Source organism: Xenopus laevis, chromosome 9_10S, assembly GCF_017654675.1.
Source record: "Xenopus laevis strain J_2021 chromosome 9_10S, Xenopus_laevis_v10.1, whole genome shotgun sequence".
NCBI lineage: Eukaryota > Metazoa > Chordata > Amphibia > Anura > Pipidae > Xenopus > Xenopus laevis.
The window spans coordinates 59,137,290-59,161,972 of NC_054388.1; the positions used below are offsets into that span (position 1 = coordinate 59,137,290).

At 40.8% G+C, this 24,683-nt stretch overlaps 1 protein-coding gene across 1 annotated transcript in view; it reads left to right on the forward strand.

Annotated features, from left to right (window-relative positions):
- The window catches only part of kif5c.S (kinesin family member 5C S homeolog), a 38,654-nt gene extending 16,524 nt beyond the window's left edge, over positions 1–22,130 (forward strand). The window contains exons 7-26 of the mRNA XM_018238770.2: positions 780–867; positions 1,014–1,138; positions 1,240–1,344; positions 2,471–2,619; positions 3,341–3,489; positions 8,228–8,403; positions 9,257–9,325; positions 9,882–10,088; positions 12,419–12,565; positions 12,930–13,118; positions 14,189–14,306; positions 16,195–16,271; positions 17,025–17,134; positions 17,305–17,406; positions 18,074–18,134; positions 18,672–18,743; positions 18,928–19,032; positions 19,500–19,716; positions 19,845–19,964; positions 21,653–22,130. Coding sequence (XP_018094259.1) covers positions 780–867; positions 1,014–1,138; positions 1,240–1,344; positions 2,471–2,619; positions 3,341–3,489; positions 8,228–8,403; positions 9,257–9,325; positions 9,882–10,088; positions 12,419–12,565; positions 12,930–13,118; positions 14,189–14,306; positions 16,195–16,271; positions 17,025–17,134; positions 17,305–17,406; positions 18,074–18,134; positions 18,672–18,743; positions 18,928–19,032; positions 19,500–19,716; positions 19,845–19,957 — 2,379 coding nt within the window. The 3' untranslated portion in view covers positions 19,958–19,964; positions 21,653–22,130. The remainder of the gene's footprint in view (positions 1–779; positions 868–1,013; positions 1,139–1,239; positions 1,345–2,470; positions 2,620–3,340; positions 3,490–8,227; positions 8,404–9,256; positions 9,326–9,881; positions 10,089–12,418; positions 12,566–12,929; positions 13,119–14,188; positions 14,307–16,194; positions 16,272–17,024; positions 17,135–17,304; positions 17,407–18,073; positions 18,135–18,671; positions 18,744–18,927; positions 19,033–19,499; positions 19,717–19,844; positions 19,965–21,652) is intronic.
- The last annotated feature ends 2,553 nt before the right edge of the window (positions 22,131–24,683 follow it).

The window sequence follows — 24,683 nt, forward strand, 5'->3', positions numbered from 1 at the left end:
TTGTCTCATACCTCTCTGTCTTACTGTGCATTCTTACTCCTACTTATTCCTTTCAAAACCAGTATAACTTCTGTATTTTCCTTCTATCCACTGTGTTTTTCTTACATATTCTACTTGTATTGCTCTGCCCTTGTTTGGTTCAAATTTAGTAATGCCAAACGACACTGCATATGGATTAGAGCGGGGATCCCCAACCTTTTGAACCCGTGAGCAACATTCAGAAGTTATGGAGTTGGGATGCCACACTAGCATGAAAAATGTTCCCGGGGTGCCAAATAAGGGCCGTGATTGGCCATTTAGTAGCCCCTATGTGAATTGTCAACCTACATTAAGGCTCCGTTTGGCAGTGCGTCTGGTTTATACAACCAAAACTTTCCTCCAAGCCTGGAATTCAGAAAAAGCACCTGCTTTGAGGCCACTGGGAGCAACATCCAAGGGTTTGGAGAGTAACATGTTGCTCACGAGCTACTGGTTGGGGATCACGGGATTAGAGGGACTAAAAAAATGCTTCCCTCCATTCACCGCCAGTTGATCTAACAGAAAGATGCTGGGAGTTTCATGTAAGCTGGCGCCACAAGATTGTAGAAGAGCAGGGTGTCTAAATTGCAGCTGCTTGAATTACAAGATAACAGTTTATAAAGAGAATTTCATATCAGTCAAGTGTTGCTATGCTCACAAGCCTGCCCAATATCTAAACACCTAGGGATGGATCTGCTGCAGAATATGGAAGAAGAAGTGATTTGATTGAACTTTTCCTTACTGTGATGTTTTCTATTTAGGGTTGTACAGAAAGATTTGTATCCAGCCCAGATGAGGTGATGGATGTAATTGATGAAGGAAAGGCAAATAGACATGTTGCAGTTACAAGTAAGTAGCCAAGGACTCACACACTTTTTAATATATGCTGGTGGACCATTTGTCAGTGGGAGACTGGAGGTGATGATGGAACTATCAGGTTGTACAAAATTCTGTGCCCATAGTAGCTCATCTCTTTGGTCTACGTTCCTTTTCAGATATGAACGAGCACAGCTCCAGAAGCCACAGTATTTTCTTAATAAACATCAAACAGGAGAATGTTGAGACGGAGAAAAAACTTAGTGGAAAGCTCTACTTAGTGGATTTGGCCGGGAGTGAGAAGGTAAGTCCCATAGCCTTTTGTTTGTGCAGTGCAACTGTGTTGGGTGTGAGGTACGTGTGCTTGTTAGTACTAACTGCTGACAATCCTGTGCTCTCTGGCAGGTCAGCAAGACTGGAGCTGAGGGAGCTGTGTTGGATGAAGCGAAAAACATCAATAAGTCTCTATCTGCTTTGGGGAATGTAATCTCCGCTTTAGCCGAAGCAACTGTAAGTAATGGATGACTGGTGTGTTTTTCTCTTTATTAAGTCAATAGAAAATAACCAGACTGAACTGCTTCTGAGCTGTTTTTATGGTCAGCAATGCCCCTTTTATTTTATTAATAATGAACCAATAGTAAATGTTTCTTTCTGTATTGGTCATTCTGTAATTTACTCTGACTGTATTGTGCTTTTTTGAATGCGTTTACTACAATTGTCAGAAGAAGTGTCACTGATGTAACTAGAGGGTTATGGGCTCCTGACAAAATTTGAACAGGATTCCCATTTTGTCCTCCTGATGGACCTAATGGTGCCCCCAGACCTAGTCACACTTACTAAAAGCCATCAAGGGTTATATTACTTAAATAACTTAAAACTTTTAGCATGTTATAGAATGGTAAATTCTAAGCAACTACAGTGTTATTGTCAATGTTGCCATGTTGCAGAGCTACACACTAAATTTGGGAGTGTGTGGGGATGTGGACAACTGTCCCCATTTGTCGACCTTAGGCCGGCTTTCCTCTTTTTAAAGGTTTAACCCAATGAAGTCAGTTTGCACCAGATATGCCAAGCTTGTAGACTCCTGTTCTGTTAATGAGCACTTAAAGTTGCTCCCTTTTGGAGCTTTGTTTTCTGTCAGTTTTACCTGTCCACTACTTATTCCATTAAATGTGGCTAATGCCTATAGCACACAGACCAGTTTCAGGTACTTCGCCCACCAATTTTTTCCATAACAAAAAATATTTGTAAAAATTGTCTATATTGGTATTTTCAAAATACACAAACCTTCTCAATGTATACACCAGTCTTGGTTTGGTGTTCCCTTGGACTCTCATAAGTTTTAGGCTGATTGTCCACAGGGATTGTTCTCTGCCATTGTATTTCAGACAGACAAGAAGTTCCCAAAGTCACCCCTGCCTGTTTACTTGGTTAGCACTTACTATTTAGCTGCATAAAAAGCCCTTGTGATTCTGGAGGTCCAGTCAAATGTCCTCTTTCCCCTGCCCTAAATTCATCCATCTGTACATATTTAGCGGCAAGCTCCCTTTGTAAATGAAAAATCCTGCACAGACACAACTGTTTCAAGGGGATTACTTCTACAAATGCCTTTAATTTATAATCATTTGCTTTCTAGAAATCCCATGTCCCATACAGAGACAGTAAAATGACCCGGATTCTACAGGATTCTCTTGGTGGGAACTGCCGTACCACCATTATAATCTGCTGCTCACCATCTATTTTCAATGAAGCAGAAACAAAGTCAACCCTTATGTTTGGGCAGAGGTAGGTTCCCCCGCATATGTCTCTAATAATGCCCCTCAGAGAGTGTGTGTGTGTGTGGGGGGGGGTGTCAAACATCCTGTACCATCTTTGGGGGGAAACATATATACTCAGTCTTGGGGCCTGTTTCTCAAAAGCTAAATAAGTGGTGGTACAAGAGTGATTCCCATGAGAAGATGTATGAAATTTGATCTCATAATTATATTAAACTCTAGTTTGGGGCTGAATATTAACAGTGGAGGATTAAGCATCACCCCAGCCACAGTTCCCATTATAGCCAAGGGAGATGTTCCATTTATTACCTATAAATTGAAGTAAGAAAGTCTGCTACATTGGCTGATTCTGGTGATGTCAGATTGGTGTATCAGATTAAAGAGCATGCTATGTAGTTACACACTGACCCGATGACCTGTAGGAGACAACTCTGATCACATGGGTGTCAGGAAGGAGTTTGGCACTTTTAGGTTGGAAGATATACGTTCTAATGGAAAGCAACAGGATTTTGACTATAGGTGAGATCATCTGAGTAGACGATCCACCCCTCCAACACGGTAGCTATAAACCGGATATAGAATAGATATCTATGTAGACATTTGTGATGTAGAATTTGTATGAGCTGAGTGTTGGTGGTGGATGAGACCAGTAAGGCTCTTACTCTACCAGAGATCTTCATTTGGAGACAAAAATATGGAGTTTGATAAAATGCCATTTTTACCTGGTGCAGGGCAAAGACTATTAAGAACACCGTGTCTGTCAACCTGGAGCTGACGGCAGAGGAATGGAAGAAGAAATACGAGAAGGAGAAGGATAAAAGCAAATCTCTTAAGAACATCATTCAGCATCTTGAGATGGAGCTGAACAAATGGAGGAGAGGTAAGGGCAATGGCAACCGGCACTCATTAACATTCAATGATTTTCTTAAGCTGGCCATAGACGCATCCGAATCACCGTACGATCGGACTTTCCCATCTCCAGACCTGCCACTAACCATTCCGATCAAATAAAGTAGTAAAAGAACAGATCAGCCGATGTTCTGCCCCTGACAGCAATCGTACGTAAGTTATCTCCGACCAAAGCTGGTGACAGTCTCCCACTGAAAATCATACGATCGGCAATACATGCAGATATATTATCGGCAGCCGACAGAAATCTTTTAACCTGTCTGATCGACCAAACGACCGATCTCCGACGGACAAAAAATGTCGGGACTCTCCACACGCAGTCCGAAAATCATACGAATCCTTGATTCGTACGATCAGATCTTTGCGTCTATGGCCAGCTTTAGCCTTCAGCAATTGTTAAGAGAATTCACTTGACTTGACACCACCCCCGTTCAAAAGGGAAGACTTAAAGGGGAACTCTGTTCTCCGTAGCAATAGTAAAAATGGTTCCACATGCCACATTGCTTACAAAAATGTAGAGAATTCAAACGATTTGATAAATACTGCTTTCAATAGCAATTACATCTACAAACAACTTTAAAATGATTGCAATTTTTCAAATAATGTATGTTTAAAGCACCATGTCCTAGTCCCATTACACTTTTTAAGGTAAGGACTGATAAATAGTTGGGGAGTCTCCTCAGTGATCTCTAATATCCTTATAATTTACACCCGGGGTACATTATGCCTTATAATACATGAGTGATACTCAGTGTTTCCAGTATAACTCATCCTGCAGCCTTGTGCCTTTATATGGTCACAGAAGCCCTCAGCGACTTGTAATATCCTTATAATTAAAGTAGGGGGTATATAAGCTTATGTTTTACAGTAGTCAATTCAATATATAATATAGGGGGTACATTTTCCTTTTTAATACATGTGTGATACTCAGAGGCTTTGTGCCTTTATATAGCTCCCCAGTAACTTCTGCTAATATTTTTAATAGGGATACATTATCACTCTTTTTGCCATTATACAGTAAGACTGTAGAAATGTAGAAATAAGGTAAGACAGCCCTAGTGAATCTTAAAACATGTGGGTGGGTGAGGGTATATTTATGAAGCGTGGCCAAGATAAAAAGCCACTGAGCAATTTCTTCCACAACTTATTTTTCTACATCAAATGAGGAATATATATTAACTTGACTTCTGTCAAATATGGCAATATACAGGAAAGTACAAGCATGGCAGCGTGGGGGCGAGCAGCTGCAAACTGAGGTTCCACATGCCTAATCCCACTGACACTGGCAATAAAGGATTCCCTTCTTTATCAGCAGGCTCTTGTCGGTCCTTTGTTCTCTATTGAGCAGCCCAGCTCTACGTTTAGCTCTGTCCCAGGGGTGTGTGCTGACTGCAAGGCAATGAATGTATTTTTGATTAGAAGGAGGAGGTTGCCATGGTGACGGGTTGCCGCCAGCTCTTAGATTGCCAAGATTATAACTCCCAAATGTAATTACAGGTTCAGTGGCTGCATTTTTCCATCACATTTTCCTGCAGGTTCCATTTCTGGTCTTGCTTTCATACATGTTCCTTTCCTGACCCTAATACTCTTGTTTTCCCTCGGATTATGGCCAGAATAAGTGAAATTAAATAAGGGATGCTCCTAAGAGCATGTTGTAAGTCTGGGGGATGGGGGAAGCAGGTATTGAAGGGCATAATGTCCACAGCTGAAAAATATAGTAAAGGTGGGGCAAGAGTGGGCTATGGCTGACAACTGTTCTGTTATCTTTCCCTTCTTTCCTAATAATAGAATTGTTATAAAACTTGATTTTTTAACAACCAGGCGGAAACCCTAAATGGAGACGAAAATTTCACCAGACACTCAACAGCAAGTGAAGCGGGGCGGACCCCTGCGTGTTTATTTATTTTTGAATAAACACGCAGGGGTCCGCCCCGCTTCACTTGCTGTTGAGTGTCTGGTGAATTTTCCGTCTCTACGTATATTGGAGAGGTGCCGACCTCTTTTCGGGACACCACGCTATTTGACTGGAGAGGCTGGGGAATCAGGAATACTTTTTGTGGGAAACCCTAAATAAAACAGATTACAGTAAGGCAAGATGGCAACATTAGGACAGTGTTTTATCAGTAAGGCAAGATGGGATTGGCTTTAGAAATGCAAGATGTCGACATTAAGACATTAGGACTTCAGCAGGGCAAGATGGGACTGTGGGATAAAAAAGACAAAAGTAAGGCAAGATGGTGACTTTAGCACAAGATGTTAGTAGCAGCGCAAGATGGGACAATAGGACAAGCTATTAGGGCAAGATTTTGTCAGTAGGACAAAATGACAGGGAGATTTAGTTGCCTGAGATAAATCTTCACTACTGCGGGCAACTAATCACCCCGAAATGCTTTCCCACCGGCAAGAGTGTGAATCACCGGAGGAATGCCATAAGCATTTTCTGAAGTTGCCTCATAAGGAAAGTTGGGAGACTTTGGAAAACTGAAGCGGCATGTATGTCATCCCACTGGCGATTCATATTCCTGCCGATGGGAAGGCATTTCAGGGAAATAAGTCGCCCGCAGTAGCAAAGATTTATCGTAGGCACCTAAATCTCCCTGTGTGCCACCACCCTAAAGTATAAAGTGACAACAGAAGGACAAGATGACAACAGTAGGACAAGGTGTTTACAGTAGGACAAGATGGGGCTGTAGGAGAAATTTGTACTTAAAGGGATACTGTCATGGAAAAAATATTTTTTTCAAAATGAATCAGTTAATAGTGCTGCTCCAGCAGAATTCTGCACTGAAATCCATTTCTCAAAAGAGCAAACAGATTTTTTTATATTCAATTTTGAAATCTGACATGGAGCTAGACATATTGTCAATTTCCCAGCTGCTCCAAGTCATGTGACTTGCGCCTGCAGTTTAGGAGAGAAATGCTTTCTGGCAGGCTGCTGATACAGCACCCAGCTCCCTTACAGCATAATACTGTTTATGGCCATCCATGTTACAGAACCCCATTACGCCAGTTTTGTTACCTGTTGTCTGTACAAGCAGTCATGTATCCCTTCACCCAGCCTGCTAGAATATGCTAATGTAATATCACATATCTGAAACAATACCAATATATTTCCATCTACATCTATGACTACGACATTTTCATACATATTTAGAAATGATATCCTACGGAACTGCTACACACAGACACTTCATTGTCTCTTCCTTGTTGTGCACCCACCAACAAACACACTGTGTGTTCTGAGACATTTCCTTTGTCAGCATACTGACCCCACCTCATCTTCGTGATGTATATTCAGGCTGTTCCCAGTGCTAATCCAGTGCTGACATGAGAATTTTTTTAATTTAGCAGCATGAATGTGATATCCATCTGATGAGTGAATTGAATTACAAGGGTTTATCCTATTCAGCACTTATTAGCTGTGTATACACCCCTCATGCCCCCCCCATTCTATAGAAAGCAAGTGCCCCCCCCCCCGCCCCGTTCTATAGAAAGCAAGTGCTTGGACACATTGTGCAGTGTGGTTACTTACCAGCAGGGGGTACACTCCCACACACACGCTTATTCTAATTGAGTCTTGTGCTTTATTCACACAGTCTGATTTCCGTATAGGCCACAGCATGGGTCTGCAATTCAGGGAATGGCTTTTCTGATCTCTATTGTCACATTAACATTTCATGCTCTGGTTTTGCACAGGGGACTTGCAGTTCTTACCTCCATATGTAATAAAAGGCGATAACTTTGCCCAAGGGCAGTAACTGATACCGATAGTAACCGACACTTGCTTTTAAACATGTGCTTGGTAAATTCTAACTGCTGATTGGTTGCATATGGGTTACTGCTCAAGCTTAGTGCCTTTTATTACATAACCCCCTAAGTGTTCAGTCACCACAGTGATGTTACATAAAGACCCATATAACCCCAAATATTACTGCAAAATTGTGCTTAGCATAAAGGGAGTGTTATATGTTGGCAAAGATTTGTATATGCTTATGGGAGGTCCTTAATCTACAGGCATGTTTCAGTGACCACAACACAATGTTAACTATGCTTCTGGCCATACACCTTTTGTTAAAAATGGGATTATAACACAATTGAAACCCTATGGGAGGTTTCCGGGCTGCCTGAGAGACAATAGCAGCTTCGGCAAGACTAAAACTGCAAGAGTAACTAGTTACACCCTTACCAAACCTTGGAAAAATAAAGCCAAAATATGTTTTGTCCATTAGAAAAAAACTAGGGGGGAAAACAATGTATAGTGGTCTTGTACTTCATGCAGCTTCACTTTCTTTTAATCTCCATGGAGACTGCAATTTCGTTTGTCTATGGATTCTGTGCCGTGTTACATGACTACATTGTGTTTTTCTGTACAGCAAACAGCTAGCAGGGATGTACTTATTGTAAGAAATGGAAGGTGGGCACAGGTTGGCACAGCACAAATACACCTGTGGGACAAGCAGAAAAATTGTAGATCCATATCATGCATGCCCAGTTAGGATTTAATTTAAGACCATGAGGCAGTGTTATTTGGAGTCATGCAGTAAGCATCTATATATTGCTAATTACCATCTGGACTTCTGAAGTGGGGAAGTGCCTGCTCTATGTGTGGTGGAAGCCCTCAAAGACACGTTTCCTAACCCATCTGCATTTCCCTATGTAAGTACAATGTACCTTGTGGTGTAAAGTTTTTGCCTTTCTCTGTGCAACAGGGGAAGCTGTGCCGCTTGATGAGCAAATAAGTGCTAAGGATCAGAAGACCTTGGAACCATGCGACAACACCCCAGTCATTGATAATGGACTGCTTGATGCAGCCCACATCTCATCCGAGGAGAAGAAGAAATATGATGATGACATTGCTTCTTTGTATGGACAACTGGATGATAAGGTTGTTTGAACTCCTTGCACTACTTTCTGTATATGGAAATGGTACAGCTATGCCCCAGTGCAGTAACTCACTCCCAACAAACAGCTTGTCTACTACTATTACCCTTCTGTTTTATGCTTTTCATTCAGATATTTATTCTGTTAAGTTTACATCAGAAATAGTTGTTTTTATATTTATATTACTATACTAAAAAATCAATCAAGCACAAAAAAACTTTAAGCAGAGCAATGTCAGAAGACTTCTTCTTTGTCTTCCAACATTCATTTGTTTAGAGGGTTTACATTTCCCTTTAAGACTTTTGTTTTCAGTACAAAACACGGACACCCTAGTAGTGCCTTGTAGTGATGCGAATTTCTCCCGAAAAATTAGTGAAACTCAAATTTTGACGCCCGTGTCAATTTTGACGCCGGCGATAAAGTCAATGGATGTCCGAATAGTGTTGACGTACAACGGTTTTGACGAGAGCGACTTTTCCAGCGCGTGTCAAATTTTTTATTGCCGACTGCGAATTTTCGCGGAGTTGCACAAAATTATTCGCCAGCTGTGAAACGTGGAAATTTGCTGCGAATTTGCACCTGCCGAGTTTATTCGCCCATCACTAGTGCCTTGCACTACCTTCCTACCGCCTTGCTTGCACGCCATGCTGTCCATCACACATGCAGCACTGACCCTTAGTATATCAAACAGCCACCAAGTGCCCCTGCAGTTCACACAGCCTGCTTAAAAAACAATATTTTGAAGGAAGCATGTCAACAATGCACAGACCAATATACATTTGTATTACTGCTGCCTCTCAGTACTAATGTTTCTAATTCCTCTTCAGGGTTATTAATAGTGTTTCTTCTTGTCCTAGGATGATGAGATCAATCAGCAGAGCCAGTTGGTAGAGAAACTAAAGCAACAAATGCTGGATCAGGAAGAGGTAATAGAAGATGTCATTTCCACTCATGGACCACAGATGCCTAGCCCCCTTTAGATATTGTAAATAATTGAATATCGCTCTTGGTGGAAGCTCGTGGTTGACAAGAGCTGTATATTTTAATCTTTGTCTGCCATCCATTAAGCAGTTGAGCAGCTTTCAAACGCATGTTTATTGACTCCACGGCGGTTCCACGTGCAAATATCTGGTTTGTGTGTTCAAGCAGAGTTATAGATGACGTAGCCCAGACATTGCAAAGTGTCTTGGGCCCTAATCAACACACCCCTACAGCCTAAATGTGACAATTGAAGGAATGCAGGTTGAACATCCCATAAATAAGTGTGTATAAAAAGACATCTAACAAAAACAAAACAATATGTGCTTTAGGCTTGTATCAACATTTTTTGTCAAAGGAGCCCCTGTAGTGCTGAACCAGGGAATATGTCCTTAAACCCAATTGCTAACCCATTTCTAGATTTAAATAGTAGTCTATTCAACCGAGTATATTGTTGTCGCAGTTGGGGATGAGAGGTCAAACAGTTGTGCTTATGGTTTCCAGCTGTTGGCCTCGACAAGAAGAGATTATGAGAAGATCCAAGAGGAGCTAACGCGCCTTCAGATAGAGAATGATGCGGCCAAGGATGAGGTGAAGGAGGTGCTTCAGGCTTTGGAAGAGTTAGCTGTTAATTATGACCAGAAATCTCAGGAAGTGGAGGACAAAACAAAGCTCAATGAACAACTGTCAGATGAACTGGCCCAAAAAACAGTAAGTCCAAAAAATATTTTTGGTGACAGCAATCCATATTTCTTTAGACCATTCATTTCTGTGTAGGATTCCAGTACTTAACGTCTCATTAGAGTTGACCAGTCATCTCTGATGGCATATGATGTCCATGGCAAACTCCCCCAGGGGGATATCTGACTACACACCTCAGTGACAACTGTCACTCCAGTATGGTTGACTTCACAAATGTAGCTGTCACTGTTCTTTAGGTTTTGTTGGGTGCCAAACAGGTCTGGACTTTGATTCACACACCCAATAAATAGTGACTGGCTATGGCATCTAACGGTAGTAATTCTGGTGGGGCATTTCCTGAATGTGTATGAACTGAGTGTCTGTTCACACAAGAGATCATTAGTACTTCGTTTTATCTCCTGACCATAACACAGGACAATTTTACATTATGCACAGAATAAAAATAGTGCAACTGGTCAGTTCAAGCTAAGCCCTTTTATTTTTGGTGTTACTGTTCCATTAAACATTGCTGAGCTGTGAAACCGGAGGGATTCCATAATTGTGCATAATGCAGCTCTCAGCCAGTGTTGTTAACAGTCATTTCTAAATGGTGCAAAATGAAATTCGTTCCCACCAGAACTGCTGCTAGATAATAACAACCCATTAATATATGCAAAGTAATTGGCCTTTGAAGTAGCTATTATGATCATTAGTGATAAAGAGCACAAATGATTTGAAATATCTTCTAAACTGTGTGGGTTGTGCTTGGGAAAAATCGTTATGTGGTAGGTAACTTGTGGAAGGAGATTGGTTAATTATAGATAAGTGTGTTATATTTATTAACTCTTAATTTTATTGATGACATTACTTCTATTGCTTGTTAGTCTTTCTCTATAATAAGACCTGCATTTCCTAGGACTGTATTTAGGAACAGTGGCATTTACAGATGGAAAGTTTTACTGATAAAATTGGGGGGATAGCTATTATAGTACAGCAAGATGGCAACAGTTGGGCTGGGTTTTGACATCCGGCGAAGATGACAACAGCTCAAACTGTGGACCTCCGGTTGTTGATCTACAATCAATCAATCTCCCTGAATCAGTTGTACAGGCTGATACATTAGATAGCTTTAAGAAGGGGTTGGATGGCTTTTTAGCAAGTGAGGGAATACAGGGTTATGGGAGATAGCTCATAGTACAGGGACTAGTCTGATTTTGGAGTCAGGAAGGAATTTTTTCCCCCTCTGAGGCAAATTGGAGAGGCTTCAGATGGGTTTTTTTGCCTTCAGATGGGTTTTTTCAACCTAAAAAGACCTGTAGACTCTGATTTGTCCAGGCCCTACCACAACTTTATAAAGTACTTAATATCTGAGACTTTCATATGATTCATACCAAAGGCTGACATTTAAGGTGTTTTTTACCAAAAGCATGATGGGTCTATTGCCATCACTTGTCCCATATTCCACTTGTTTCTATCAGTAAAAAATGCCAGATTTTGCTTCTGTCTTTGGATGAGGAGATCTAGAAGGAGGTCACAGCAATATAACAATCGTATTGCTCTAATAGAACAAAAGACTTGTCTACTAAGTCAGTCCAAATCCTGGTGTTGATTATTTTTATCCCATTATTAGAGATTTTAGAGTGGAGACACAGCTTATGAGCCTAAGGAGATGACTCTCTCCCAGTGATGTCTCTCAAGACATATCAATATCTTGATTTTTCTAAACACAAGGAGGACAATGATATATTTTTCTGATTTGTCTTATGTAAAAAAAACATTAGTCCTTTTGATAACGAGGCAGATCCCCCAAGAAATCACTTTGTGGATGTTTCAGGTAACAATCAAACTCACACACACACACACACTAGATTCGGTTTCAGGAGCCTGATAATGACCTGCCTGAATGTTTTTGGAGTGTAAAAGGAAACCAATGAAGACATGAGGAGAACATACAAACTACTTGTAAATAAAGCCCAGTTGAAATCAAGATCCTGAGAGACACACGAGGAAGCACCAATTGTGTGGACCAAAGAGCAATCATGTGGAACGGGAGGAATGCTCTGAGATGCTACTTAAGATAATTTAGCTCATGTTCAGCTGACATGTTCAGTTGCCGGTGTTGTTTTGATTTGAAATTGCCATGTAAAATGTGCTGCTCCATCTGTCAGAAGCAGATATTGACCCCCCATGATCCTTCCACTCTATTAGTATCCTAAGGATATGCATGAAAAGATGTGCCTTGGATGTCACAGGAATAATTAATTGCATTGCTCACCTGATCACTCACCCCCATTCACAATGGAAGCCATCAACAAGGATTTGAAAACAGATAATTTGCACTTTGTTTCCTCCCTTTACAGACCAGCTTGATTGTCACTCAACGTGAACTAAATCAGCTTCAGGAGCTGAGCAACCATCAGAAGAAACGAGCTACAGAAATCCTTAACTTGCTGCTCAAGGACCTTGGAGAAATCGGAGGGATTATCGGCACCAATGATGTCAAAACAGTAAGATATGTCAGGCAGATTCCGTGCATTCATACTTTTGTGATCAGTGTAAAAACATATATAGGATATGTCACAGATAGACTCACCAAGGTAGATGGAGGTCTTAGGTGCACCACCTGAAGGAGCTGGTGTACCAGGGTCGTGTAGGTCTGGCACTCAAAGAGATGTCTCCAGGCCACTGATTTGCTATTGAATTGCTGGGTGTTTCTCATGATTTTCTCATAAGTTATTTTTTTGTGGTTTGGGGGAATCAGATTTGTCATTGAAGGATCTTGTGTTTGTATCTCAGACTGGGAGATGATTTGCCCTCAGGTTGCAGAATCTCTGCTCAGTCAGCCTATTTATCTTGTTCCTTTGGTTGTAGCTGGCGGATGTGAATGGAGTCATTGAAGAGGAATTCACCATGGCTCGTCTGTACATTAGCAAGATGAAGTCAGAAGTCAAGTCATTGGTGAACCGCAGCAAGCAACTGGAAAGCGCTCAGATTGAGGCAAACAGGAAAATTAATGCCAGTGAGAAAGAGCTTGCATCATGCCAGCTCCTTAGCTCCCAGGTACGTGCATTTATACTTTATAAACTTATACAGTGTTTGCCCTTTAAATGAATTTCTTGGCCAAACTCATCAAGAAAGCCTTGTTTATGGTCTTGGCATTCTTGACTGGTTCATATACTGCATATATGTGCATATGTGGTGGGTCCTGCTTCTCTCCATTGGAACACCGGGATGTGGGACACCTTCCTACTCTGGAGAAGGCATGTGCCATGTCAGAGGATACCCATTGTGAAGTTTGGGGGGATCACCGCGGGATTGTTAGCATAAATGCAGGCCACTCCAAGGTGAAAAGAAAAACAGTCCGTTTATTTTGAACACAAAGAGCTTCCAGCAGCAGTCAAAATGCAACAGAAAGAAAAACAGCTTCATTCAGCAACATAAAGTCCAGCAATACACAAAATAGCTTACTTCAGCATTTTTAAGTTTTCAGTACCCCAAGGTACTATCCAGGCTTGGTCTGTGGGGGAAAACACCCAGAAAATATCCCCCTGGCTATCAGGCCCCCTAGGTCTCTGAAAGTCCAGCTGTCCCAACAATACAGCCCAGCCCTCCTGTGCAGCTCCTTCTCTCACACACTGCACACCTGCAACTGACTCCTTTAAACACCCCTTGGCTGTCCGGCCCACCTTCTGGCTGCTTAACCCTCTGGTGTTTCTTAAAGGGAACATTCTTAAATGGATGACTCAGAACCTAAAAACCAGCGATACATATCTGCCATCCACTATAAATCCCGTCCGGCTTGTACACCACATATCAGTTGTATGTGTTCTTGTTGACAGAACCCCCTGCACAGAGGATGTTCCAGAACTGGAGGTTCAGTCTCAATAGTCTGTAGAATACTGTAGAAAGTAACAAGCACCTTTAGTTAGATTCAAAGGACTGGACTGGGGTAGGAGGGCATCATAAGGCAATTTAGGTGACAATGTGGGTGAATTCTTATTTGTACTTCTAGAAACTCCCAGTGTTCCAGTAGGGTGTTGGTTACCCTAAACTAACTGTAGTTGGCAGTTGTTGTGTATTCTAGGAATATATGTACAGTTAATTCACTTAATATGTTTTTCCTTTCCCAGCATGAAGCAAAGATTAAATCCCTAACAGATTACATGCACAATGTGGAGCAGCGGAGGAGGCAGCTGGAAGAAGCCCAAGACTCGCTTAATGAGGAGCTGGCGAGACTCCACGCTCAAGGTACTTGTTCTGTTCTGGTTGAATTTGGCCTGCTGGCACTGCAGCTCTGATAAATTAGCCTTATGTTATTAACCTATTAGTCAGTCAGTGAATGGTTCTGGTCTGCTGCAGTAGCAGATGTTCATTTAGATTCATTTTGGCCCAGCTACTGAATAATTGAGTTCAAAATGAGCTGTGAGGCCCATTTTCTAAGGAGTCTAATCCCCGCTTCCCCTCTGTCCTAAAAGAAAAAATCGAAAATATCACTCATTGATCTATAGAACAAGACATTCTTTTATCACTGTTTGATTACTACTCATTACCCTGTGCAGAATGATCATTAAATAATGCCGGCACTCTCGATAAGATGCAGTAAATTGTCTGGGTGCACGATCAACAAACATCTCCATACAATCGCAAAAAGGGGATCAGCACTACTCAGGTCTTAAAAATTAAACAGAATTTATTTAGTAAAATAGCAGCAGACTGACATTTCGGCCGACTCCTATTTCACTAAATACATTCTGTTTAATTTTTAAGGCCTGAGTAGTGCTGATTCCCTTTTTGCGATTTATTTATTTATATATATATATATATATATATATATATATATATATATATATATATATATATATATATATATATATATATATATATATACTGTATCTGTACAGCTGCTTGCTTATTACTGGTTAGTTGTTTAATTACATAGTGCTTTCAGCTCATTAGCAGAAAATTGTTGCTCTTTATAATTACTGCTGTGTGCTTATTCAGCCCTGTAGACGCAGTAGGATGTTCAGGCCCACACTGCAATGTTGGATCAACATTTTCTCAATAAACTTTTTATTATGTGCACAAGGGAAAAACTCAAACAACAAATTGTACCAGTCCACCAGCAAAGCCTGTCATTGGGATGGGCACACATTAGACTGCAGTAACCTGTAGCAGCCAATCAGCAACACGCTTTGTTTGTTGCACTGCTGGAAGTATAAAGAATGTAAGCCTCTGGTTGGTTGAACTGTATTACCCACAATACCATCTTTTTTTTTTGTTAATGATCTTCCTGCTTGTGAATGAAATAGAAGCACTGTCTTTCAGCCATGATACCTGGGAGGGTCCCGTAATTAGATTTAAAAAAACCTGTTCTGTAGCATATATTTACTAGTCTCACATTGTACTTTTAGTTTGTGAAACAGCCCAGAATCCCTCTATGTATAATCTCAAAGCTGCTTGATTCTTTATTCTTGCCTTCATATCCCCTTATCCAGAAAGCTGGTACATTTAGGGGCCTATTAAAATTTTTCCTTTAATAAATTACACTACAGGCTACAGTGGTGCTATATAAAGGTGTCAGATCCAGTTATTGGCCAGCATAAAATAAAAACACACCTTGATAAATGCCTTATTTATTTTACTCAGTGGTTATACTGGTTAACTTTTTAAATGCAAACATTCGATTTTTATTATTTGCTTACGGTTTGAGACGTAAAGCTAGGTTCCCATGCAGACTGGGGTGGGTCATCTTGATCTTCTTTAGTGAATGTTTCCCCTATACAGTTATAGAATATACATAGTGAATGAATTAACCAATAACCAGATTATCGGAGAGCAAAAATCATTCCTAAACCTAAACCTAAACTGGGTCTCACCCACAACAAAGAAAGTGATCAGCACCAGACAGTTCCCAAGTCACCGGTGAATTCCCATGCTACAAGTCCTAACACAGGACTGAAGCAGGGAATCAAAGACTGGCAAGTCTGACTGCCGAAATGGTATCTATTTTTTTTGAAGATGTTTCTGGGGGATTAAGATAAACATGTAGCTGTGAATGAATTGTCGAAAGGTTCATTTCAGGTTTCCTATATTACATACTGTATGTTTTATGGCTTCTTTACATCTTTTTTCATAGAAAAAATGCACAAGGTATCATTTCAGGACAAAGAAAAAGAACATCTGACGAGACTTCAGGATGCTGAAGAAATTAAGGTAGAGAATAAATAGTCTTTTCCTTTTGGGAATATTAAGAGCTACATCTGTACACAGTCACCCAAGCTCCTATGAAGGTGCTGCTACTGTTGGACTGGGCCTCCAAAGGCCAATCAGAGAACTTGACATTAAGGGCCAACTCATAAATCAGTTATATTAAGACAGTGCCATATGTAATATATTGCATATTCAATGTAGGTCTATGGTGGAAGTAAGAAAAGGCTGATGGGTATTGTCCTTGGCTGGGGCTTGCTGGCAGATCCTCTGGTCCAAGCCTGGGTGCTACTAAGTCAACTTGCATTTGTAGTTTTGCCTGATTGCCTTTCTCTCTTGGTTTCTGGCTACAAACTCTCTTGTTTCTCTCATATACCGACTATTTTGTTATAAGTCAATTATAAGTAGTAAGCAAAATTGTCAAGGCAAATCAAATGGGGACAGAAATGGCACTTGCTAAAGCAGGGACCACTATGACATTTTTCTTATAACCTGTACAGAAAGAGTTCATTGACATAAACAAAAGTTTGTTTATCGACTACACAGAAGAATCTAGGGCAGAACAGACTTTACACGTAGTAAGAACAATTTTACTGGACATTTCCATGTCTGCTGGAGAGAGGAAACAACCTTTCAAAGAGCAATCACTTTAAAATTGCAGGCATCTCCCATGCACCAAGCAGCAGGATGTGTTATTCTGATATTTCTAGGATACAGGGAGAGAATGGGTATATGCTTTTTTGTCTTCTCTGTCATCAGAACACTTTGGAGCAGCAAATGGAAAGCCACCGGGAAGCCCACCAGAAGCAGCTCTCTCGCCTACGTGATGAGATTGAGGAGAAGCAGAAGATGATTGATGACTTGAAAGAGTAAGTTGAACTTATAGTTGAAGCTTTCTTGCCCATGTTGCAGTTGGCTTTCTTCCTAAACAGCTGAGCACTAGATCATCATATAAGTGCAGTGTGCTGTGGTTTCTGTATGTATATTGAATTACTTACCTTCTAAACCTTTCCCTGGTTCTTCTCTTTCTGCCATGAAGTTTGAACCAGAAGCTTCAGCTCCAGTTGGACAAACTGACGTCTGACTATGAGAAGCTGAAGACAGAAGAGGAGCAGAAGGAACAAGACTTGCAGAAGCTTGTGTGAGTGATCTCAATAACTGTGAATACTGAGTTGGGGAACTGGAGCACCAACATATTAAGTAGCGCTGTACACCCCAGACAGTTTGAGTGATGGAGGTCATGTCAAAGTTGCTTTTAGTGGAACATTAGATTTCTGACCAGGATTTCCAAAGTTGATTATCGATCCAGTCTCACATATGCACATAGAATAATGGACAGGTGGCTACACAAAGTATATTATATTGCAGATATATTTCTGGGGCTACTGGGTAAGTTAAATGAGCACCTGCCTTAAGCAGGGGAAATATGACCATGTTGGTTACATGGACTGGTTACCAAAGTGGTCAGTAGAAGCCCCAATCTGATAAAACCAAGTTGCTGAGCCTCTTTGTAGATTTAGCTGTTTATCTTATACATGCATCAATGGCACCAACTAATGAATGGCAGATCAATACATGCCCTAAACCAGCTCCTATGTGACCAGTGCCTTAACTGGCCTGTTGGCTTCTCTGAATTTATAGAAATGCACCCCTCAATTGACATCAGAAATAGGAATGGTATAAGGGAAGATGTTGTTAGAGGAGATACAATATACCTGTTGACATCACCAAAGGCATTTGGATATTCACGGTGATGCCAATTGGGGAAAAATAACTATTTTACTGATCTTTGAACTTCTGTACCTCAGGCTTCTGAATGAGAAAAAGGAACAGTCACGTGAAGACCTTAAAGGCCTGGAAGAAACCGTGGTACGTAATACAATATTTATCTTCAATTTTGAAGAAAATATTCCTTCTCTTCCTTATTGGATTTCACATGTGGGAGCTGCTATAGTACCATTAACGCTACCAGCCCATTCTAAAAAGTCTTCATGGGCAAACACATTTGGTTTTTACTTTCACACTAACCCCCATATGTAATAAAAGGCACTAAGTTAGCCCAGGAGCAGTAACCCATAGCGACCAATAAGATGTTTTCTTCTAAACAGGTGACCAGTAAAAGCTACCTGCTGATTGGTTGCTATGGATAACTGCTCCTGGGCAAACTTAGTGCCTTTTATTACATAACCCCCTAAGTGACATAAGATAAATTACATTTTTATATTTTATATGCCTTTATAAATAAAGCATGATTTTTCTAAAACCTTTTTATGTTTTGTTTTTTTATTTGATTCTTTGCTTAGATTTTATAATAATTGAAATCATATGTTTAAATGTATTTTTATGGTCTCAGTTTATAGAAGCCCTCTTTCAGGGGATTTATATTTATCTGTGTTGTATTCTCAGGCCCAGGAACTCCAGACTCTGCACAACCTGCGCAAACATTTCATTCAAGATCTTGCCCTCCGAGTACAGAAGGTACGTCCCAGACCCTGGCTATAGCACCAACATATATGTGTAAAGAGCAGGGCACAGCATGGCAAGGTGCAAAGAAGCCATTTACTTTATATCTGCTAATGAACAAAGGGAAACAACAGTGTTTTTCTTTGTGCATTGTGCATATGCATGATCTAGAAATGTTATTTTCTCTTTTCCATTTCAGCGCGTGGAACTGGACAGTGATAACGGAGGGGGCAGCGCTGCCCACAAGCAGAAAATCTCCTTTCTTGAAAACAACCTCGAGCAGCTCACTAAAGTGCACAAACAGGTGGAAATTAATTTACTGAGTGACCACTAGATATTGCTGTTGCTTCGTTATTGTGCCTTTCTAGCTTTCATTTGAATTTTGCCTGACGAAGGGGCCTTGGTGCTCCGAAAGCTTTCAATGTATTTTTTTTATTGTTAGCCAATATAGGTATCACTTCTACAATACTTTTTGTATTTGTTTGTTTTTTTATTTATTTTTCATTATTGTGCAATTTGTAGCCATTGTATTTGCTCACAAGAGTATATAAGTGACTTTATTATCCAAAATTCTCATTGCAAGATGCAATATATGAGCTCTATTCACACATACTGCAGTTACAAATTAGTGTAAAATAAATTAAAAGAATATTCGTTGCAGTACCATTTATCGCCAGATCCAGCACCTCCAGTTTTCCATAGGGTTGCATTAGAACAGTGCCGCAGTAGATTTGTACTGCAGACAAAACATTCTATTTGTGTGTGTTCCAGCTTGTACGGGATAATGCAGATCTGCGTTGTGAGCTTCCAAAGCTGGAGAAACGCCTTCGTGCTACAGCTGAGCGAGTTAAGGCCCTGGAGGGTGCATTGAAAGAAGCCAAAGAGAATGCAATGAGGGACCGCAAGAGATACCAGCAGGAGGTGGACCGCATCAAGGAGGCAGTAAGAGCAAAGAACATGGCAAGGAGAGCACCCTCTGCCCAGATTGGTGAGTATTGGAAAACTGTGAAGCTTTAATCTTTCTACTTTGTTATGTCCTTGAATGTGTCCTGTAAAACTGATCATAACTGTATTGTGACCCCTTAAAAATATGTATTTGTTATGTCTTGTTCTTAGCCAAGCCTGTGCGCCCTGGACATTACCAAGCATCCTCTCCAACTGCAGTTCATTCTATCCGAGGGGGAAGTGGATCAGCCCATTCTTCCTACTACCACCACCACACAAAATAAATGAGAAGTAAGTCATGTAGCTCTGTTTGTGTCCGAATACAAAGTTGCCTTAGTCTAGTAACCCTTAGCAGTCAATCAGATGTTTTTTTTTCCAAACAGTTGAGCATTTAATACAATCTGCAGATTAGTTACAAGATCAATAGCAAACGTTGCACCTCATACGGCATTTTCCTAGAAGTTAACAGTTTAAGGGCCTGGCAGAGATGGGCCTACACAATCAGAGGTGCCTAATTACTATCCTTTAGTGTGGGTAAATTTAGCCTTAGTTTCTTTATAGTGACAGTTCTGGATAAAAAGATGTGAGATGCCAAAAAACCCTGGCAACTTCCCCACTCAAAGTCAGTCTGTATAGCACAGAGGTGGACCTGACAGGAGTTGGAATTAGTAGGGTATTGCAATATAATATGTTCCCAGTAGAGGGCATTGCTAGACAGCTAGACTTGTAATTATTATTGCAACGTCTCAGACATGTAACTCTTGTACACTGTGAACAATATTTCACTTGTGCAAATCATTTTCTCCCCTTCTCTATATTAGCATTTACTTATTCAAAGTTTTGAGAACCTGCAATGGAATTAAAGGGCAAATTCATTATCTCTTATAATACATGATAATATCCTTATAATTTACAGTAGGGGGTGCGTTATCCCTTATAATACATGAGTGATACTCAGAGTTCCCTTTATAACTCATCCTGCAGCCTTGTACCTTTATATGGTCACAGAACTTATAATTTACAGTAGGAGGTACATTATTCCCTATATAGCCTGAATAAACTCTGTTATTAAGAGTGTATTTTTATAACATAAATCGTTGTTATGATTTTTAATTTTGGGTCACTGTCAGATAAAATTAAGAAATTGGCTAATAGATAATTACAGTATCCCTTTAACATTATTGTTCTATTTATACAGTAAGTCGTGTAGTCAAAGCAGAACAGGCGGATTTGTTGTCTATAAAAATAATATTTTTGCTTGAGCTTAACGTGAATAATAACATTACAATAGCAGCAGATTTGGAGTGAATCATTGTCCTGGCTGGTTTCTTTACTCCAGCAGCTGGTTTCCACAGAAATGAAGATTCATTGTTAAATTCTAGTGCAGCCTTGCAGGATAAACTATTTCTCTCTCAAACAATAACTCCTGTCAGGGATGGGCTGAGATATTTGCATGGTCGGCTGGGGATGAGACAAAAGTACTTCCCTTCTTTTCTGCCAGAGCTGAAGACATGTTGTGTAAATATGGAGTTGGTCAAAGTGAGGCCAGTTGGCTTTCTTTGCCTGGGGAATCAGCTGAATTATATGAATGATTTTGCTCACAGAGCATAACTGGCAGCATCTCTTGGTGGGATGCTAGCAGTCTTAATTCAACAACATTTGAAGGATCACCAGTTAACCAATTTAAAGCGCAGGAGTTACTCCAGTCAGAGGCCACAGGATAAATGTGTGATTCTTGGGTCATTAATGGAATGGAGCTTGTGGGGAAAGTTTTTTGCCAGATCGTAGTCAGGGTTTTAACATAATGGGCATCACCAGGGCAGAAAGGGTCATGGACATGTTTTATAAAAGACTGTACAGAGAGAAACCATAATACTGTGACAGCATAGGGAATGCCCTAAGCACAGTCCAGCAGGAACATTTTAATCAAACGCAGACGTTTAATTTTAATACCTTTTATTTATCTTTCTTCCCAACAGAGAAGAGCATTGCTCAGCGTGTGAAGGTACTGCCATCATTGTCGCCATCTTGCCAACCTTACACGTGTAGCTCTCACCTTATCCTTCCTGCGCTCTCTACAATCATTAGACGTCTCCCAAGATCACAGCATCAAGTATAGACGCACCCTTCTCTCCGCCTGTGTGATGTAACCACGCATAGCCATCAGTGTAACCGCACAAGCTCTGCCACTCTCGAATGGGTGCTACAAAGCGCTCCTTCCCCCTTTTTGTAGGCACCATCATATATATGAGACACCTCCATACTTTGTTGTGATGTCATAGCCTCCCTGGCAGACTAAGCATAATGAATGTAACAGGAGAGTGTGCGTGTCACAACTGTATATTATTTTATATATTTACGGAATGAAGGAATAGCGCTGCTCTCCCACTTTCAGGCATTTTATAGTTTTAACAAAAAAAAAAAAAGATCAAAATTCCCAAATGGAAAGTTTTTTCATAGTCATTATATAGGAAACATTTAGGAATCAATGGGAAGTAGTACTTAGAAATGTAATAAAAAAAAGACTTGGCCAGAAAATGATACAAATATCCTTCTGGAGTGTCCAGCCTGTTGAACAACAACTCCTACTATTCCACCAAACAACCTATCCAACAATGCAGGGAGTTGTAGTTTAACAACAGTTGCAGGGTCATTTTCTGTAGTATGGGCACTAACCTTCCTGAGGCCTTTCCTGTCTCATCGCATCCCCTTCTTTAAAGTGAAATGAAGGGGAGAGCTCTGAAATGTGCTGTTTCCATGAGCGTGTTGGCAGCCATGCTTGTTTTAAATGAAGCCTGTCCTTGATTTCATGCCAGATGAACGGTTTCTCAAAATAATAGGTATAGAACCCCTGCTAGGATGTGATGAGTATCACCCAGGCAAGATAGGGCCCTGTTCACTTGCCTTTTTTTAAGCAATGTAAACATCATTAGCCCAAATGGAACTTAAATGGGTTTGTAAGGGCAGGGGCACAAAGACGCCTGGCGGCTAATCGCCTCTTCTTCGGGCGACAATCTCCTCAAAGTGCCTTCCCCATGCCTGCTAAAATGAAAAAATGCCTGCGCCAATGCACTCGCTGTGTTCCATTTCTGAAGTCGTCTGAAGTTTCCTTGTGAGGCAACTTCGGGCGACTTTGGAAATCGAAGAGCCGCGAGTGCCATTCCGCTGGTGTTTTCTCATTATGGCAGGCGGAAGGCAGTTCGTGGAGATTGTCGCCCCATAGAAGAGACAATTAGTCGTCAGGCGACTAAATCTCCCCGAATCTGCCCGTATGCCCCTGCCCTAAGACACCTCCTGTCCTTCAGCTATACTGTGGAGCTCTAGGAGATCCCAAATGTTTATACATTTCACATGAAGTCTCATCTTGGTGTGTTTCTGCTATGAGATAATGTGGATAATGTGTCCTCAGGAGGAGAAGTTGCTCAAGTTCCCTTAACGGGCACCTGTTGGGCAAAAATATTATCCCCAACCAAAAGTGAGGGCTAACAGAGCCTGAACTCCAGTTGGGGGTAACAGTAGTTTTTTATTAAAAAAAAAACATGGAAACAAGCCCCGGAAAGGGAGCTCCAGATGTGAGCGGCCATGTCAGTCAAAGCACATGCGCAAATACACTTTTGACTTCACAGGCATGTGCATAATGAGCATGTTGCAGCACTCAACATGACTGCTTATACCTGGAGCTCCCACCGCTGCGGATGGCAGGGGGCAATTTTTAAACAAAACAAATTTCTGTTTCCCCCAAACAGAGTACAGGGTCTATTATCCTGCACTTTTGGTTTGGCATTTTTTAACAGCCCTCTTAGACTTCATTACATGACATCTTTATTTTCATATAAACAGGCGCTTAAATATTTGAGACAATTGGTCAACTGTATGGACAAAGTTAGACAGCACTGGTCCTAGGTGAAAGTTAAAAGGAATAATTCAACATGCTGCAATGTTATTGACTGCCGCAGATGTATGAATCTACCGTATCAGAATTAGGTTAGGAGAGAGGTCAGAAGCACATTCCAATGATAAATGAATGTACAAACCACCCTTTCATGCCGTCGCTTGCCAAGCTGGCTGTGCCCACCTTAATCTCGCTTCATTACATTGACAAACATGACTTTATGCCTTTTTTAGAACCCTATGTGCCAGTCAGAGGTTTTCCTCACAAAACTGCCAGTGTATGATCTGTGTGATGTAGTCCTAAAACAATGTACAAAATGGTATTTATTTTACAGACCAGACGCTACAGGGAAGAAAAAACTTTTAAAGGACTCATGTATTACATTTTGGTTGCACTTGTCTGGGAGGGATTTTTTAAAGAATAATTTAGCTATTTATTGTTTTGTGATTTTATTTAAGATTTTTTTTGTACAATACTTTTTTATTTATTATGTACATACCAAAAAAAGGAATGTGTGTACCTTTCACAGACAAAGTCAAGGATGGTTAATTACAGGTTAAATAGGCTACCGTGTTTGCTAAGGATCATGGGTGTTTTTGTCTACTATTAGTGAATGGAGTTTGTAATGGCATACAATAATGTCTTCATTGTTGGGTCACCTCTGGATAACTGTTATAATGTCTCCATTGTTGCATCACATCTGTATCTGCAGCTTTTATGATAACATCTCTATTGTTATGTCACTTCTGGACCTATAGCTACTGTGAAGAGCATTTCCCAGGGTTGGCTGGCTGAGGGTGTTGGGAATTACAACAGCTACCTGAGGGTGCTGATATTGCAGTTCACAACAGCTGGAGATGCATATTTGTTGTATCCTGTTTTAAGGTGGCCATACACAGGGAGATCCGCTCATTTGGCAATGTCGCCAAACGAGCGGATCTCTCCCTGATATGCCCACATTGAAGTGGGCGATATTTGGCTGATCCACATTGGAGGCCAAACAGGCGGGCGGATCACGGGACCACATCAACGAAAACATCCAATGGGATTTTTTACCCTGCCCGATCGGCATCTGCAGAGTCTGATTCCTCTCTAGTTATTCCCCTATATGTGGATAA